Here is an 18031-nt window from a genome sequence, read left to right as displayed (position 1 = left end):
CACTGAAATTCACTAGCTATGCTCCCTCTTCTTAATGAAAATAAGAATTTAGTACGTTGTTTAAAAGAGCAGTACTCAAATAAGCTATCGCCTCATAGTGATTATTAATTTCCGGCGGCACAGCTTGTATATATGGAAAACAGTTATTTAAATAAACTAATTTTAATAATATTTAAACAAAATATTCATTTATTTTTTATACAGATTATAACAAATTCATCATATCTTAAAATTCACTTTATATATACTCGTTAATGAAGAACAATCTTTATGCAATATGTATGTGCGTACGCTTAAATTTCGCTATTTATATTAAATATGTACATAATTATTAAGAAAAAAAAAACAATTCAACAAACGTTCATGTACTAAGGAAATTTAAGAAAACAATAACTAAACAAGTAAGGAAGAGCTAAGTTCGGGTGTAACCGAACATTTCATACTCTTGGAATTTGCCAGGATCAAAGACAGGGTCCATACAAAGAGAATTGGGTGGGTAATTTGTGAAAGAATTTCTCATATTTTCGGTATTAAACTATAGTATATCCAATATTATAATTCCAGTAAATTTTGCAAAGGTAACTGTTTATTTGCTGACATTTGCGATATAAAGTCAGCCAGTAGTTCAAAAATCATTCCATTAGGTATATGGGGGCTAAAGAAATGATTGCCCGATACAACCCATTTTTGACATAAAGGCATAATATTATCAAATAAGGATCCTCTTCTATTTCTATAACATATCTCACAGGTTGACCGATATTTTCGATCAAATGTTCGCTGTAGGAACTGGGGTTCACATATTCAATATATGGGGGGTTGATTAATTTTAGTCCGATTTAGACAATTTTTGGTAATAAGGTCGCCCAACTTAAAGGCACTATTCATGCAAAGTTTTATCCTGATACATTCATTGGTGCTCGATTTGCATACTGTAAAGTAAAAGAATCAGATGGAATTTAAAATATTGTTATACCTATGTGAAGTATGCGTGGTTGTAGTCCGATTTTCGCACTATAACATAGAATTATGAGAGGAATGTTATGTACCGAATTTGGTTGAAATCAATTAAGCAGATCCCAAGATATGGGTTTTCACCTAAAAGTGGGCGGTGCCACGGTACAACTTTGTATATATTTATGTATCGAGCAGACAAAATGCATGTAGAAAATGTTTGCAAATGTACGAACCCAAAATAGTCCGAAAATTGTAGTTTATTGGAGTGAGAAAACAATAAAGCTGCTATATAAGCAATAAATGTATGTATGTACGAGTAAATGATAAACATTTGACACTTATTTTCTAATGGAAGACAACAAAGTGACTTAGAGAGGTTAGTACTTATTAATGTAAGTATGTATTGTACATAAATAGTGAGTATTTGCTTTTGAATGTAGAAATGTGATGAAAGAAAAAAATGTAATAATGCTATTCGTTCCAAATCTCTATGCCTTGAGAACTTTTTTTAGTTGTTTAACGCCCAAAATTTGATACTAACGTTAAATTCCAAAAATAAAATCAACAAATTAAAATAAACGTTTGCTTCATCTCGTTCGTGATCCAATTATACAGCTTCATACTGCTGCCTATTTTTTCTTAAAATTCAGCAATGTGTCAGGTATTTCATTAATAAAGTTCTGAAAAAAAGTTGCAAGGGACAGATTAATAAATAAAATATGAGTTTATCAAACACTATATTTTTCTTACGTAAACTGGCTGATGTCCTACTTCGGGACTAGAGTAGTCGGCCCATTTTGTCAGATCAATTGATGGAATAATGCCGCTCTTGCAAGGCACCCTTGGATTACTAAAATTTGAATATATTTAGAATAGTGTAGAGTTGATGGAATGCGGATATTTACTCTTTTTTTCATGATTCAATGGTAACTTACATTTCATGATCTGGCAACACCATAGGATAGATCTGTACAGTATCGATAAGATCAGTGTTATCACATATAAGACGTGATAGTTTTGCCTTTCGCAATTCCTGCAACTGTTCGGGAGTGAAAGATGAAGGTTGATTCGCAAGCTCATACCAGAAACGGTCGCCCCGGCGAGAGTAACTCATTTGAGTGGCGATAACGCATGCAAAAGTGGGTCCCAGCATAGAACCCGGTAAAGGCTTCTCTGAAACACCGCCCGACCAAAGGTCAATATCAGCTGGATGCCTTTAAGTAAAACAATTTCAATAACTCAAAAAAATAAGAAATAGGAGTTTCCACACGCAGCAGTGTTATTTGTTGTTCACTACATTTGTTACAGCTTCTCGAATACACTATTCTACGGTTAATCTCTAAATTTTTTCAAACCAGCTGATATTGAAAGAATATAAAAATTATAAACAAAACGAATAAAATGCCTAAAATAAGTGTGAAATCGAAAATAATTAAACATTTAATTGAAACAACTAGTCAATTGAAGGTAAATATAAAAGGTGTAAGAATTTATATAGATCAATAGCATATTTTTATACTCTCGCAACCTGTTGCTACAGAGTATAATAGTTTTGTTCAACTAACGGTTGTTTCTATCACCTAAAACTAATCGAGTTAGATATAGGGTTATATATATATATATATGATCAGGATGAAAAGACGAGTTGAAATCCGGGTGACTGTCCGTCCGTCTGTCCGTCCGTCCGTTCGTCCGTCCGTCCGTCCGTGGTAGCTCTAACTTGAGTAAAAATTGAGATATCTTTATGAAACTTGGTAGACATGTTTCTTGGTACCGTGAGACGGTTGGGATTACAGATGGGCGTAATCGGACCACTGCCACGCCCACAAAACGCCATTAATCAAAAACAAATAAATTGCCATAACTAAGCTCCGCAATAAGATACAAGACTGTTATTTGGTACACAGGATCACATTAGAGAGGGGCATCTGCAGTTAGAAAATTTTTTTTTAAAAGTGGGCGTGGTCCCGCTTCTTATAGGTTTAATGTGCATATCTCCTAAACCGCTAATGCTATAATAACAAAATTCACTGGAAGCAAATGTTTTTAGCACTTCTATTGACGGTGTGAAAATAGTTGAAATCGGGTGGCAACTCCGCCCACTCCCCATATAACGGTACTGTTAAAAACTACTAAAAGCGCGATAAATCAAGCACTAAACACGCCAGAGACATTAAATTTTTTCTCTGGGATGGTATGAGATGACTTTTTAGGAAACGCGTTCAAAATTAGACAGTGGGCGTGGCACAGCCCACTTTTAGGTGAAAACCCATATCTTGAGATCTGCTTAACCGATTTCAACCAAATTCGGTGCATAACGTTCTCTTCATATTTCTATGTCATAGTGCGAAAATGGGCGAAATCGGACCACACCCACACCTACTTCCCATATAACACCATTTTAAATTCCATATGATTCTTTCACTTTCCACTATGCAAATCAGGCAACAATGACTATATCGGGATAAAACTTTGCGTGAATAATGCGGTTAAAGTATGCCACCTTGTGGCCAAAAATTGTCTAAATCGAACCAAAACTGTTTAAGCCCCTAAGTACTAAATATGTGACCCCCAGTGCCTATAGTTGACCTTCTACCGAAACTATTAGTCAATCCACAAAGAAATCTCAAACGAGTATACTATTTGACTTTGCGAGAGTATAAAATGTTCGGTTACATCCGAACTTAGCCCTTCCTTACTTGTTTATACAGATATATTTAGCGAAAACAAGGAAGATGAAGTGGACAACGCGTTTGACGAGCTGTGTGAAGATTTGTACGTTGTCATTAAGTTTCGGAAGGGAGTTGTAAATTTTGTACCAAAATCAATCCATTGGCACGAAGATATTCTAACTTCAACGGATGAAAATCGCTTTCGCCAAATGTTAGGAGTAAATCGACTACAATTTAATCATATTTTAACACTAATTTCAAATGATGAATCATTCACAAAATGAAAGAGTAAACAGTTTTCTGTAGAGCTCGCAACTCGCAATAGTTTTATTCAGATTGGGTTTATCAGGAGAGAGTGCATCGTTTGCAAAAATTGTTTGCTTTTGGAATTGGTGACGGCGGCACCCTTTCTAAAATTTTTTGATTTTTCTCAAAGCTATTAAGCCAATATACCACTGGTCAAATTCTGCAGAAGTAGTGCGAAAAACTTTCAATGAACTGCCGTTTTACTTTTGGTTAAAATTATGCAAATTACTTTTCCAGATGTTATATTGCATATATTTTCTTAAAGCACAAGTAGTTTGTGACTACCAGTTAAAGATTCCCGATGTGGTTGTTGGTTACTGCGGTTCAACTCATTCAAAAATATTTAAAAGTTGTTAATTTTTTTTCAGGACAGAAATGGCTTGCAGGTGATTCTGCATATCCACTTAACAAAATTATAGTCTGATTACTCTTTCACCAAGTAACGAGTACTTTGTCAGAGTTGCCGGCACGGCAAAGTATTATACGTTATACTGGCATTTTGTTAAATTTACAAAAACAAAATATATGTAAAAGTTTACCGAATAAAGAATAATAGATAACAATGTGCGTGTGAAAACCCCTAATAAAAGCAGAAATTAGCACTTACTCAAAAATGCTTTCGTAACGAACAATTGTGTCGTTTGGCATTGATCCAAACATTTCCTCCCACGATGTCGAGGTGGGCAGGCCACAGAACTTTCTGAACTCCATATAACCAGGCAAACCAAATTCACGTCCACGCTGCATGTTAAATGCCACCAAATCCAATCCGTATCGTGCACCCTCTTTTTTGAAGAGATGATTCGTTACCTCCTGTGTAATTGAGTCATCCATCGCTTGCGCCACTTGATTCATCAAACCCATAAAATATTCATCTAGCACACCAGCGCGATATAAGTCATACGGCCGACGAATTAAATCCGATAAACGTTTCGAGGCTATAAATTTATGTGCCTTAGACCAACGTTCCACAGCGGTGGGTAACAAAGAGTGTCCAAAACGGAATGCAGCACCAGCAAAAGCATCAATAATACCAGGATTAATTTTAGAGTCATAACCATCCCAGTAGCCATCTTTCTGTAGCACCAAACCGAATTTCTCCATCACCTCTTTGCCCAACAATATCGGTAAGAACTCGTTATAAGTAACATGTTGCACAATAGCAATATTGATGCGACGTGCTTCTTGGAAAATCGTTTCATCGTCCCAATGCTTATTTATTTGACCTAATGCGGTCGCTATGCGATTATGTTCGCGCGCCATTAATGTGTGCATGCACGTTAGCACCAGCTGCTCGTTCACCCGAATTTCACCTCCTTCAAAGCAAAACATGCTTTTGTTCGGACGGGTGCATCCCTCATCGGGTATGTCCAGCTTCAATGGCAACAAATCTTTAAGCCCATATTCTTGGAAGACGGGGTTCATACGCATTAAACCACCATAGCCGGTACGAAGTTTACGAGCGAATTTTTCCGTAACACCGTATACGGTATTGGCGTCAATCACACCAGTGAGTGTATTGAATTGTTGGCGGGAGCCTGAAAATATAACGTTTTTTAAATTAATTTGTTTGTAAATTAAGTATTTAAAGTAATAATCATTTTGATTTTGATACAGTTTTTAAAGGATTACGTTTTATTTAGATTGTGGAATATTTGCCAAAACAGTCTTCAAACGTGCTCTAGAAATTTACAAGGTAACTCTGTTCTTTCAGGACGTACAAAGCATCAAAATTTCTGTTTGTTTCCTTAAAACTTTTGTTATCTGGAGAATGCTTACCTAATCGACAGCCGGGCCGTGGTGATGGAAAAGCGCGTACAAAGTCAATGCATTTAACATTAAAGAGCCGATAGAAGTAGTCATCGTCTGGAACCCGAATCTCATTGCAATATGGATGCTTAAGGTGTAGTGGACGTTTGCAGCATTCTTCCGGATCATTTCGATTGATTGGATCTGTGAAGAAAGCGAAAATCTATAAAATCTAAAATACTACAAGGATTATGAACACTAAACTCACCCAGCGGTGTACCCGTAAGTGTAAAATCGTGATCCATAAATTGTCCCCAAGCGATCACCATCACAGTACCAGCGTGGTCGTGATAGCCGTCATCTGGATGCATTGTGCGCGAAACAATACGAGAAATTGGTAAATCATGTCCGGTGACTGAAATGCGCGGTGCGTTAATACCATCCGCATATAATGGACCAATTAGACGCTGGAACGGCGCCATGGTGGCACCCCAAGTGGGATGATCAATATTATTGCACAGCCCATCGAAGCGACGATATTTTCCCGGCCGACACTCAACTCCCGCAAAGAAAGGTGGGCACACATCACGAATGAGGGTTTTCGATGTGTCAATAGTGGGCAGACCCTTTTCTATTTCTTCATAAGACAGTCCGTAACTGTAATAAAAAAACGAAAATATTTTGTAATGTTCACATACATATACCTTTGATGTATGTAACATAAAACGCACATTATGCAATCCAATGACATAAAGGGTAAATAATATCAATAGCTAATAAGCAACAAATTACATACCTAATGAATGCAATGGATCAACCTACATAGTACAATAGTACTATTCACTTACTTGCATGGATATGGACAGCTATGGCTAAAGTGGTTAAAACAGTACGCATACTGTATGTATATTTACTTTTCATCAATATAATTTTTGCACAACATTAAACTAATTGGATCCACGATGTAACATAAAAGAACACTGCATATATTTTTCACTGAATCCATTTAATGTCCATAAAATAGAAATTCGTTTGAGCAAAGTTGCGTATTTCAATTAATTACATGTACAATGCCTATACTACACTCTGGTAAATAAGGAGCTTCGGACAAGTTACAAACAAAAATCCCATTAACGAGAAAATATCTGTTTAAAATCATATGTAATAGATGATCCTTGTAGAGCAAAAGTTCATGTTTTGAAACGAATCAAAAGTTAATTTTTTATAATCATTCACATATATGGAGATATTACGCAAGAAAAATACGTACGTATCTTTGACATAGTAATCCTGCGTTAAAATGGCTTTGCTTGGAAGATAAAGATCTAAATCATTCCGAAAAATATACGAAAATTGTTCCCACTTTACGTTTACGTTTTAGCTTAACAATTTCAATCATCTCATTTAAATGCAATTAAGATTTTAGGAAATGCATGTCCTTCTCAGAAGGGCCGCAAGCTTGTAAACCCTTTTCACGAAATATGTTTTTCTTTTGTTTCTATTTTACTGTCGAGCTTAATTACGAGTAGATCATATGAAATGATTATCATACACTTAGTTAAACACATGTTTTATTGTAGACCAATTAACTATTATGCAACAACCATATCAATCAAATCGATGTATGTTTGCTATAGTATGAGCAGACGCGTTGTTTTTAATATTTTGTTCATAGCTGTATGTATTACCAATAATTGCTACTAGTGTTATGAGACGCAATATGTTGCGGCGACAATTTGTCAAAAATTACAGCATATACACATATCAATACAATTCTACTGAAATGCCCCCACATTAATTGATATTTATTATTTTGATTTCAATCAACAACTTTTAAGTCTTCAAGTTAGCGACTAAAGGCCAATCGCTAAACCTTTGTGCTTCTAATTCATGGTAATTTTTTTCGGTGACTCTTTTTGGAAAATGATAATAGCATTGTCCAGCCAAATTATTCTTCCGTTCGAACACACCGAACCGCTGCCTAACTGTAAATGTTGCAAAATTATCAAATTAACCTAGTTTGAAGTGTGGCCGGCGGCTGACCGTTAAGTATAAAGTATGCAATTAACCATAACCTTTTATGGTAATATAAAAAGGAAAAGAGAATACTAAACAGAAAATATGTGTCTTAACCGGCAATACGCGTCATTTGCTAAAAACAAATGCGTTGGGAGTTTAATTGAGAAATTCGACTACTCTACTTACAGTTAATTTTTTATCTTTTACATAAAACTTATTACAGATTAATGAGCAACTGTATTTAGAAAACTCTTTAATAATCAAAGTAGTCCAATATCAATGTGTACAAAAAGTTAACACATGACTTTATTCAAAATGTGCGGGTATAAATTATGGAAAGTTTATTTCAAAACATTTTCGAGCAATTTATGCACTAATTTGTGAGTAACCCAAAAATAAATTTTCAATTTATCTGCTTTATCTACCTTACGAAGTGTGGTACGTTCGATTATCGATATTTTGTTTTTGTTATAGTCGGACATATATGTTTATCAAGTGAATGTATTAGTAGTTTGCTAGGTTAGTCACATTTCTGCTCTTCGATTTTTAACCTTTGAAAGAAACGAATCAAAGAATATGTATTAAAGTTTGCCTTAAAAATGGAATAAAGTTGTTTCAAAAAAGTATTTATAAGTGGTACAAGCGCCTTACAGAATGCCGAGAAGATGTTATGGCGATCGAAACAAATTGTTGTTAAAAATAGTCGAAACACTATTAGGGAAATTGTAGAGAATGTTGGCATATCATTAAATTTTCTCGAATGTTTTGGGCATGAAACGTGTGGCAGCGAAGTTTGTTCCGAAATTGCTAAATTTTGAGCAAAAGCATTGTGGCAGTAGTACCGCTCAGGAGGCCAAAAAGAAAACCGTAATCATGCCTCAACCACCGTATTCACCAGATTTTTCTCCTTGCTATTTTTCTCTATTTTCAAAACTACAGAAACCAATGAAAGAAAATCGTTTTGCCACAATTGATAAGATCAAGTCAGAATCGAAGAAAGAGCTGATGGCCAAACCGAAAAGCGCATTTCAGAAATGATTCGACGATTGGAAAAAGCGTTGGTACAAGTTTATTATATCCAAGGGGACTACTTTGAAGGGGACAATATAGATATTGATGAATAAATCAGTCCTTTCAAAAAAATTCAAAATTCACCTTTTCCTTCAAACACACCTCGTATATATCAAATTTGAACAATCTAATCTTATTTTCTGGTGCATGCATCCAAACAATTAAATTTATACCCAAATACTGCCATATGACACGTTTAGAGGATGACATGTTTAATTTTTTTTTTATACCTTACGATGATATTCTACCATACCAGAAGTTTGGTAGACAAAGCCAGAATTCTCTAATAACATTATACGATAGATTTATAATGAATTGAATATATTTATGCACAAAAATTTCGTTTTTGTTCATGTTCTTAGTAATTAATTTGTAAGAATACTGACAAATATTATTTTTCACTATGAAGATCTGCGAATAAATATACTACTTACGTCCTCGCTAACTGTATCGAAATGTCCAGCAGCAGCTCACCGACTGTAGCCAATTCTTCAGTTTTCCAATCACCTTTCGGCTGCGCCACATCTGAAGTTCCAAAAATATTTTACTATATACATATATATATATTATATGTATATATATCTTCTAGAATCACACTTTTTTACATACGTGTAATCTTATCATATGTTAACTAAAATTGGTGCAAAAAAAATCGTAATGATTTAAAAACAAGAAAACACATTAACTTCGGTTTCACCGAAGCTATAATACCCTTCACAGATACAAATGTTCCTTACAATACCTTGATTCAGATCTAATTACGTGAATCGGCAAAAAAAAATAAAAATTTTTTCCATGCAGGCGCTTTACTCCGATCGATCAGTTTATATAATTGCTATATAGTGATTCGATCTAAACAATTTCTTCGGAGATTTCATTGTTACCTTAAATAATAATTTATGCCAAATTTCGGAAAAATACCTCGTCAAATGAAAGAGTTTTCCATACAAGGACTTTACTCCGATTGTTCAGTTAATATGGTTGCTATATGTTATAGTCATCCGATCTGTTCAAGGTTTTCGGAGATTACGTTGTTGCTTCGAACAATAACTCATGCCTAATTTCGTGAAGATACCTCGTCAAATGAAAAAGTTTTCCATACAAGATCCGATCGTTCAGTTTGTATGGCAGCTATATGCTATACTCATACGATCAAAACAATTTCTTCGGGAATTACATTGTTACCTTAGGAAATAACTCATGTCAAATTTCGTGAAGATATTACGTCAAATAAAAAAGTTTCCTATTCAAGGACTTGCTTTTGATTGTTCAGTTTGTATGGCAGCTATATGCTACAGTGGTCCGATATCGGCCGTTCCGACAAATGAACAGCTTCTTAGTGAGAAAAAGACAGGGACAAAATTTCAGATCGATAGCTTAATGGTCTTAATAATTAATAAAAAACTGATCATTAATTAATATAAAATAAAACTGAATCAATGAATGTGTTGCTAAACGCAAATTTCGAGAACAGCTTAGCCGATTTCGAATACATATTGCTTAAAGTACGAGGTGGTTCCTACACACAGAAAAATTTAAAAAAATGTCTGAAAAAGACCAAAAACAACATTTTCCTATACTCTCATATATACACATTCGTAATATATTATAATATTATATCTTAACATACAATAGTATTATATAAAACAAAATCGCTTTCTCTGTCCCTATATCCCTATGTATGCTTAAATCTTTAAAACTGCGCAACGGATTTTGATGCGTTTTTTTATACTCTCGCAACCTGTTGCTACAGAGTATAATAGTTTTGTTCACCTAACGGTTGTTTGTATCACCTAAAACTAATCGAGTTAGATATAGGGTTATATATATATAAATGATCAGGATGAAGAGACGAGTTGAAATCCGGGTGACTGTCTGTCCGTCCGTCCGTCTGTCCGTCCGTCTGTCCGTCCGTCCGTGCAAGCTCTAACTTGAGTAAAAATTGAGATATCTTTATGAAACTTGGTAGACATGTTTCATGGTACCGTGAGACGGTTGGTATTGCAGATGGGCGTAATCGGACCACTGCCACGCCCACAAAACGCCATTAATCAAAAACAAATAACTTGCCATAACTAAGCTCCGCAATAAGATACAAGACTGTTATTTGGTACACAGGATCATATTAGGGAGGGGCATCTGCAGTTAAAATTTTTTTTAAAAAAGTAGGCGTGGTCCCGCCTCTAATAGGATTAATGTGCATATCTCCTAAACCGCTAATGCTATAATAACAAAATTCACTGGAAGCAAATATTTTTAGCACTTCTATTGACGGTGTGAAAATAGTTGAAATCGGGTGGCAACTCCGCCCACTCCCCATATAACGGTACTGTTAAAAACTACTAAAAGCGCGATAAATCAAGCACTAAACACGCCAGAGTCATTAAATTTTATCTCTGGGATGGTATGAGATGACTTTATAGGAACCGCGTTCAAAATTAGACAGTGGGCGTGGCACAGCCCACTTTTAGGTGAAAACCCATATCTTGAGATCTGCTTAACCGATTTCAACCAAATTCGGTGCATAACGTTCTTTTCATGTTTCTATGTCACAGTGCAAAAATGGGCGAAATCGGACTACAACCACGCCTACTTTCCATATAACACCATTTTAAATTCCATCTGATTATTTCACTTTCCACTATGCAAATCAGGCAACAATGACTGTATCGGGATAAAACTTTGCGTGAATAATGCGATTAAAGTATGCCACCTTGTGGCCAAAAATTGTCTAAATCGAACCAAAACTGTTTAAGCCCCTAAGTACTAAATATGTGGACCCCAGTGCCTATAGTTGACCTTCTACCGAAAATATCAGCCAATCCACAAAGAAATCTCAAACGAGTATACTATTTGACTTTGCGAGAGTATAAAATGTTCGGTTACATCCGAACTTAGCCCTTCCTTACTTGTTTTTTAATATAATAGTATAATAACATCCATTAAATAGTGTAGAAATACTGTTTTTTTTTTGAGGTTTCTAATTTGATGACGTAAATAATTAAATTTTTTCTGCTTACCTTGTAAATGCAGGCTGAAGCCTACGAGATTTATCAAAGTAATGTATTAAGTATTGTACACATTGAAAAGGTCTATAGAAAACTACACGAACTACTAACATTTTTTTGTCATTTACTTTTTACGACAAATAATGGCTAATTTTCAAAGCGATTTCAATCAATACAGCAGTAATCCTTATTCAATTAATACCTTAAATACATTGTTAATTTAATACATAATAGGCATATACATATGGCCCTTTATAGCATATGATTTAAATGAATATTTACGAAGATGTTATAGTTTTAAAAATTGCGGGATGTAGCGTTTGCGGCGGTTTTATTATCGGAGCTCTCTAGCGAGGAAAATAACAATACTTCCTAAAATCGTAGTTTAAGTTTAGGTATTTCAGTTAAAAAAAAGAACTGAATAGAATAGGTGTCTGATGACAGAGAGAGAGAGAGAATCTTCAGAAGAGCGTGAGGTTCGCCACAGCCGAGATAGGGATAGACACCGAATACATAGAGCCAGAAAATCATTAGCAGGAGTTACTAATTCATGGGAAATAAAGAAAATTCTGCCATGAATTACGATCCTTCGATTTCTTACAAAGACGATCGTATAGTATCAATAGGTACTCTGTCAGTAGTGCGTGAATATTGCTTGGCATTGAAATTCAAAGACGAATCGAAAGGCATGTGTTGCTTACAAGGAAAAGTCAAATGAGAAGAAATTCTCCCTCCACTTGAACCACTTCACTCTCTTCTTACGGGTGATCATCAGTAATCCAAACAATTCATGCGCAATATACGCTGTTATAATGACGTATTTCAAATGACCTCTTTTAAGAGCAAGCAAGTTGTTGAGCGTGGGCTCATGCCTACATTTAAAATTCAATGGCAAGTGTACTACATAGCTGGAGCTTCTTGCTACCACTTCGTCCCGATGATCACAAATTTCTGCAAATATATTTTATTGCAGATCCAGATACAGAAGCATCTATGCGGTGTTCAAGTGTTGCACAGCCAATTGACAGAGGTTTGATTAGATCTCTTCAATATATGTTACATTCTCATAACTGTTACATACAGTATTTCAAAACTGCGATTGAGAGTGTTCCAGCAGATACTCCTGACTTTAATGTCGTAATCCAAGCAAATAAAGTTCCCATTGGAGAACACAAAGGACGATACAATTCCACGAGTGAAGTAGCACTGGTGATAGCTGGACAGAATTTTGACAAAGGAGATATTGTATTGCATAGTCGTGATGATAATTTGCAAAAAAATTCAGAGTTACACAGATCTTATGACAGCTTACAATATCCTTTGGTGCTGTGCCGTGGGGAAAATGGTTATGCCATTAATATTTCTCAAGTTGACCCAATCGGTAGTACACCTCTCTGTAAATCAATATCATGTATGAACTACTATTGCTACCGTATAACGACAAGACATAACAATTTCAATACTTTCTTTGGATATGGAATGTTAACAAACCAATACTTGGTAGATCAGTATGCGAAAATTGAATTTGAGAGATTGGCCTACATCCGTAATAATCAAACTAAATTGAGAGCCGAAAACTACGTTCATTTTCAGGATGCTTTACAGGTGAATGAACACCGCAACGGTATTGGGCAGTTGGTTATACTACCTTCATCATTCATAGGTGGACCTCGATATTTACACGAAAACTCGCAAGACGCCATGACTTACGTCAGAAATTACGGCAAACCTGATTGATTTATAACTGCAACATGTAACCCAAATTGGTCGGAAATCAAAGAAAATACTAACACCAATTTAACTCCACAAGACAGATACGATATAGTTAACAGAGTCTTCCATTTAAAAGCACAGAAACTCCTGCACCTCGTTAACAAGTCTCATATATTCGGTCCGCCGCGCTGTCATACTTGTATGTTCACAATGGAATGGTAGAAACGTGGCAACAAAATTAGACCAAACCAAATTGACAGGCTTATTTCAGCTGAACTACCGGATAAAGATGAAGATCCTATCCTGTACGAAATCGTAATGAAACATACGGTACACGGCCCTTGCGGTACTTTAAATCCGAGTTCTCCATGTATGCGAAATTCTAAATACAACAAAAAATTTCCAAAGTCGTTCCCAACTCAAACAAGTACTAGCGATGACGAATATCTACAAGCAATATCGTCGACGATCGCCAGAACAGGGTGGGCAAAATGCTACCGTCCGAAACCATGATATTGATAACCGATGTATCGGTCCCTATAATCCGCTCCTTTTGAAAGTTTCATAAAGTCAATTCAATAAGTTTCTAAGTACATTATTAAGACAGTGACCAAGCCACTTTCAGCATACAATCACCAAATGAAGTGGAAAAATATCCCTGAGAACAATATACAGGAAGTTGTTAATAATCGGCTGGATACAACATTGACAGCATTCTTCAAGTTATGTGCTCAAGATTATTTCGCAAAGATATTGAAATATGACAGAGTTCCAAGTTACAATACATGGAACCAGAGTTCTTAAAACTTTTCAACGGCGAAAACAAGGTACTGCAGTTTATGGTTTCCCCGGAGTAAAAAAAAACAGATGCTTTTGGCAGAGTCTACGTGATTCATCCCAACAACAGCGAATGCTTTTATCTAAGAATGTTACTGCATATTGTAAAAGGCCCGACATCCTTCGCACACCTAAGAACTGTACAAGTTGTTGTTTACAATATTTATCAAGCAGCATGCATGCAAAGCTATCGGGCGATTCAAGTTATTTACCTTGGCTCCTTGTTCATTAGTTGGTGACAGAATCGCTCTTTCTTTAAACCAACATATTGTCTTATAACTTATGTTATCAATGTCAGGATAGACCTTGTTGACAAACTCTCGGATGTTGTCTATCAAAACACTAACTCTTCTTCTAGGGTAATCCTTTCCTCCGTTGCCAACTTTTAGCAGCACCTCTGGAAATAGTCTGTTCTCACGTGAAGATGACGAACCCCGAATTTATTGGCATGTGGCCAAAGGTTGGATTTTTTTAGGAAGGCATTTATTTCGTGAGCCCGTGTTCCTCAAGTCACAACGGAAATCTCCTGAGAACAGAATTGTACATCCACCCATAGGTGAATTTTTGTTGCGCAAATCGCGCATTGTCCTTTCAAGAGCTTCCACAGACGTCTTGTTTGACATGTTAGCTTCGTCCCAGACTATTAATAAGCAGTCACGCATCAATTTTCCTGTATTGCTCTGTTAAGAAACACTACAGACACTGTTATTATCATCGGTAGCGATTTTCAGCGGGAGCTTGAATGTAGCTATCACCAGTGCTACTTCACTCGTGGAAGGCGCATTGTATCGTCCTCTGTGTTGTCCAACAGGAACTTTATTTGCTTGGATTACGACATTAAAGTCAGGAGTATCTGCTGGAACACTCACAATCGCAGTTTTGAAAGACTGTATGTAGCAATTATGAGAATGTAACATATATTGAAGAGATCTGAAGAGATGAACACCGCATAGATGCTTGTGTATCTGGATCTGCAATAAAATATATTTGCAGAAATTTGTGATCATCGGGACGAAGTGGTAGCAAGCTCCAGCTAAGTGGTACATTTGCCCTTGAATTTTAAATGTAAGCATGAGCCCACGCTCAACAACTTGCTTATTCTTAAAAGAGGTCATTTGAAATGCGTTATTATAACGGCGTATATTGCGCATGAATTGTTTGGATTTCTGATAATCACCCGTAAAAATAGAGTGAAGTCGTTCAAGTGGAGGGAGAATTTCTTCTAATTTGACTTTTCCTTGTAAGCAACACATGCCTTTCGATTCGTCTTTGAATTTCAATGTCAAACAATGGTCACGCACTACTGACATAGTACGTATTGATACTATACGAGCGTCTTTGTAATAAATCGAAGGATCGTAATGCATGGCAGAATTTTCTTTATTTACCCATGAATTAGTAACCCGTGCTAATGACTCTTTGGCTCTATGTATTCGACGTCTATCCCTATCTCAGATGCGGCGAATCTCACGCTCTTCTAAATATTCTCTCTCTCTCTCTCTCTCTCTCTCTCAGCTCTATATCTATCCCGAGCCTGGCTGAGACGAGCCTCACGTTCCATTGACGATTCTTTATCTCTTGCTAAACGTACTCTTCTGGCATTCACTGTAGTACGAACTATGTTCGAACGACGACGTCTTCCAGACATGGCTTTATAATTTCTGTACAAAATTTACTCAGTTCTAAATGTATGTACCTATGCACAATCATAAAAAACAAAAGACACCTATTTTATTCATTTCTTTTTTTTAACTGAAGTACCTAAACTTAAACTACGATTTTAGGAAGTATTGTTTTTTTCCTCGCTAGAGAACTCCGATAATAAAACCGCCGCAAACGCTACATCCCGCAATTTTTAAATCTATAACATCTTCGTAAATATTCATTTAAATCATATGCTATAAAGGGACACACAGAGCTATTATATATTAAATTAACAATGTGTTTAAGGTATTTAATTGGATAAGGATTACTGCTGTATTGATTAAAATCGCTTCGAAAATTAGTCATTATTTGTCGTAAAAAGTAAATGAAAAAAAATGTTATTGTGCGATATCCATAAGAGATAGACATACATATATTATATATCGCAGAGATTTGTGTAGACCTTTTCAATGTGTACAATATTTAGTACATTATTTTGATAAATCTCATAGGGTTCAGCCTGCGTTTGCAATGTAAGCGGAAAAAATGTTATTATTTTCGACATCAAATTAGAAGCCTCAAAAAAAATAGTATTTCTACAATATTTAATGGATGTTTTACAAACCTTCCTCTTGAATCACTGTATCTATTAAAAAAAAAACCACACCAAAATCCGTTGCGTAGTTTTAAAGATTTAAACATACATAGAGATATAGGGACAGAGAAAGGACTTTGTTTTATTATATACTAAGTATTGATCTAGGACGTAAAACAAAATATAGTAATGAAACTAAGTAAATCTACGATATATAAGTTATTATAATGGATTGTTATCTATTCAGTTTCTTCGAAAAATGCATGTTGAGTCCTTACGCAACATTTTTTAATATAAAGTTTTGCAGCACTTGAAAGTATTTTTCCTTTAAAAAGATCAAATTAAATTACGAGATTATAAAATATTCGATTACACTTAGGTCTTTTTTACTTGTTTATATAGTTATTTTACAAAATATAAATAATATTTATCGGTTTAGTAAAAAAATATTCTACAAGTTATTGTTGTTTGCGGTACGTAACGCTAATCGAGATCGGTTAACAAATTAATTTCCGGTGTTTTTATACCAAAGTCCCAATTTCGAAGTAAAAACAATGGGATTACAACTATATCTACCAACTTTGAACTATTTTGAATTCTATTAGTTTATGGTGTTTTGAATTAAAATAGATAATTAATAAATAGATAGAAAAATTATTTTCTCTATCCCCCAACTCCGGTGTTAATAGCTCTTCGTATACGAATATTACATATGTATGAATACAAATATGTGGGAGTGTTAATGATTACAATTTGTTTAGGTACGATACATACGAATTCGCTTTCGAGCGTCCAAATAGGCGGCGTTCACTGCATCATAAGTTATGCAGGTGCTTTCTGCTGTGTAGGGATTTCTGCAAAATAGTTCAAATAAATAATTAGAACTGAATTAAAATCATTGTTACAAATACATATACATATGTACACATATATCCAAATGTGCGTATCTGGGGTATAGTATATGCCAACAGTTTCTAAGTAAAATTAAATCTATCGAGGGCGTTAAAATACGCACATTCTTTCATTCATCACCCAATATATATAGCCTCAATACATCATCGCCAACGAACAAATCGACTAATAATTGCATTTCATCACACACTTTAGTAACCCACTTTGTCTATTCTTTATTATCCAATCAACTTGTTGCGCGCTTATCGTTTAATGCCACTCTCGGCGGCCGCAGCATAAAAACGGCGTAAAACACATCATAGTTATCATATGAGCGAAGGTATAGGCGAAAACAACCAAATACAGACAACTGAAGAAAATATAAACTACGACAGGACATATACAAATGTACACATCCATGCGCCGTGTCCTCGTTTTGTAGAGCAAACAAAGAGAAGGACTGCAAGGAAACTGATAATCACATTATTGCCGTTCGAAGGCGTAAATGCCATTACTGGCATATGAAGCAAGTCGTTAAGCAATACATTGCACTATTGCGTAAAAGTCCC

At 35.4% G+C, this 18031-nt stretch overlaps 1 protein-coding gene across 2 annotated transcripts in view; it reads right to left on the bottom strand.

Annotated features, from left to right (window-relative positions):
• Nucleotides 1–203: 203 nt before the first annotated feature.
• Nucleotides 204–18031, bottom strand: part of cysu (Curly Su) — a 74048-nt gene continuing 56220 nt past the window's right edge. For both annotated transcript variants that reach the window (XM_014239609.3, XM_036370369.2), the window contains 8 exons: nucleotides 17346–17425; nucleotides 9209–9299; nucleotides 5953–6341; nucleotides 5715–5888; nucleotides 4543–5473; nucleotides 1893–2171; nucleotides 1708–1807; nucleotides 204–1637 (listed from right to left, as the gene is read on the bottom strand). In XM_014239609.3, the coding sequence (XP_014095084.1) occupies nucleotides 1587–1637; nucleotides 1708–1807; nucleotides 1893–2171; nucleotides 4543–5473; nucleotides 5715–5888; nucleotides 5953–6341; nucleotides 9209–9299; nucleotides 17346–17425 (2095 nt within the window). In that variant the 3' untranslated portion in view covers nucleotides 204–1586. The remainder of the gene's footprint in view (nucleotides 1638–1707; nucleotides 1808–1892; nucleotides 2172–4542; nucleotides 5474–5714; nucleotides 5889–5952; nucleotides 6342–9208; nucleotides 9300–17345; nucleotides 17426–18031) is intronic.

The sequence above is a fragment of the Bactrocera oleae genome, chromosome 2 (genome assembly GCF_042242935.1).
Source record: "Bactrocera oleae isolate idBacOlea1 chromosome 2, idBacOlea1, whole genome shotgun sequence".
In the NCBI taxonomy this organism is placed as follows: Eukaryota; Metazoa; Arthropoda; class Insecta; order Diptera; family Tephritidae; genus Bactrocera; species Bactrocera oleae.
This window is presented reverse-complemented; position numbering and strand designations above follow the sequence as displayed.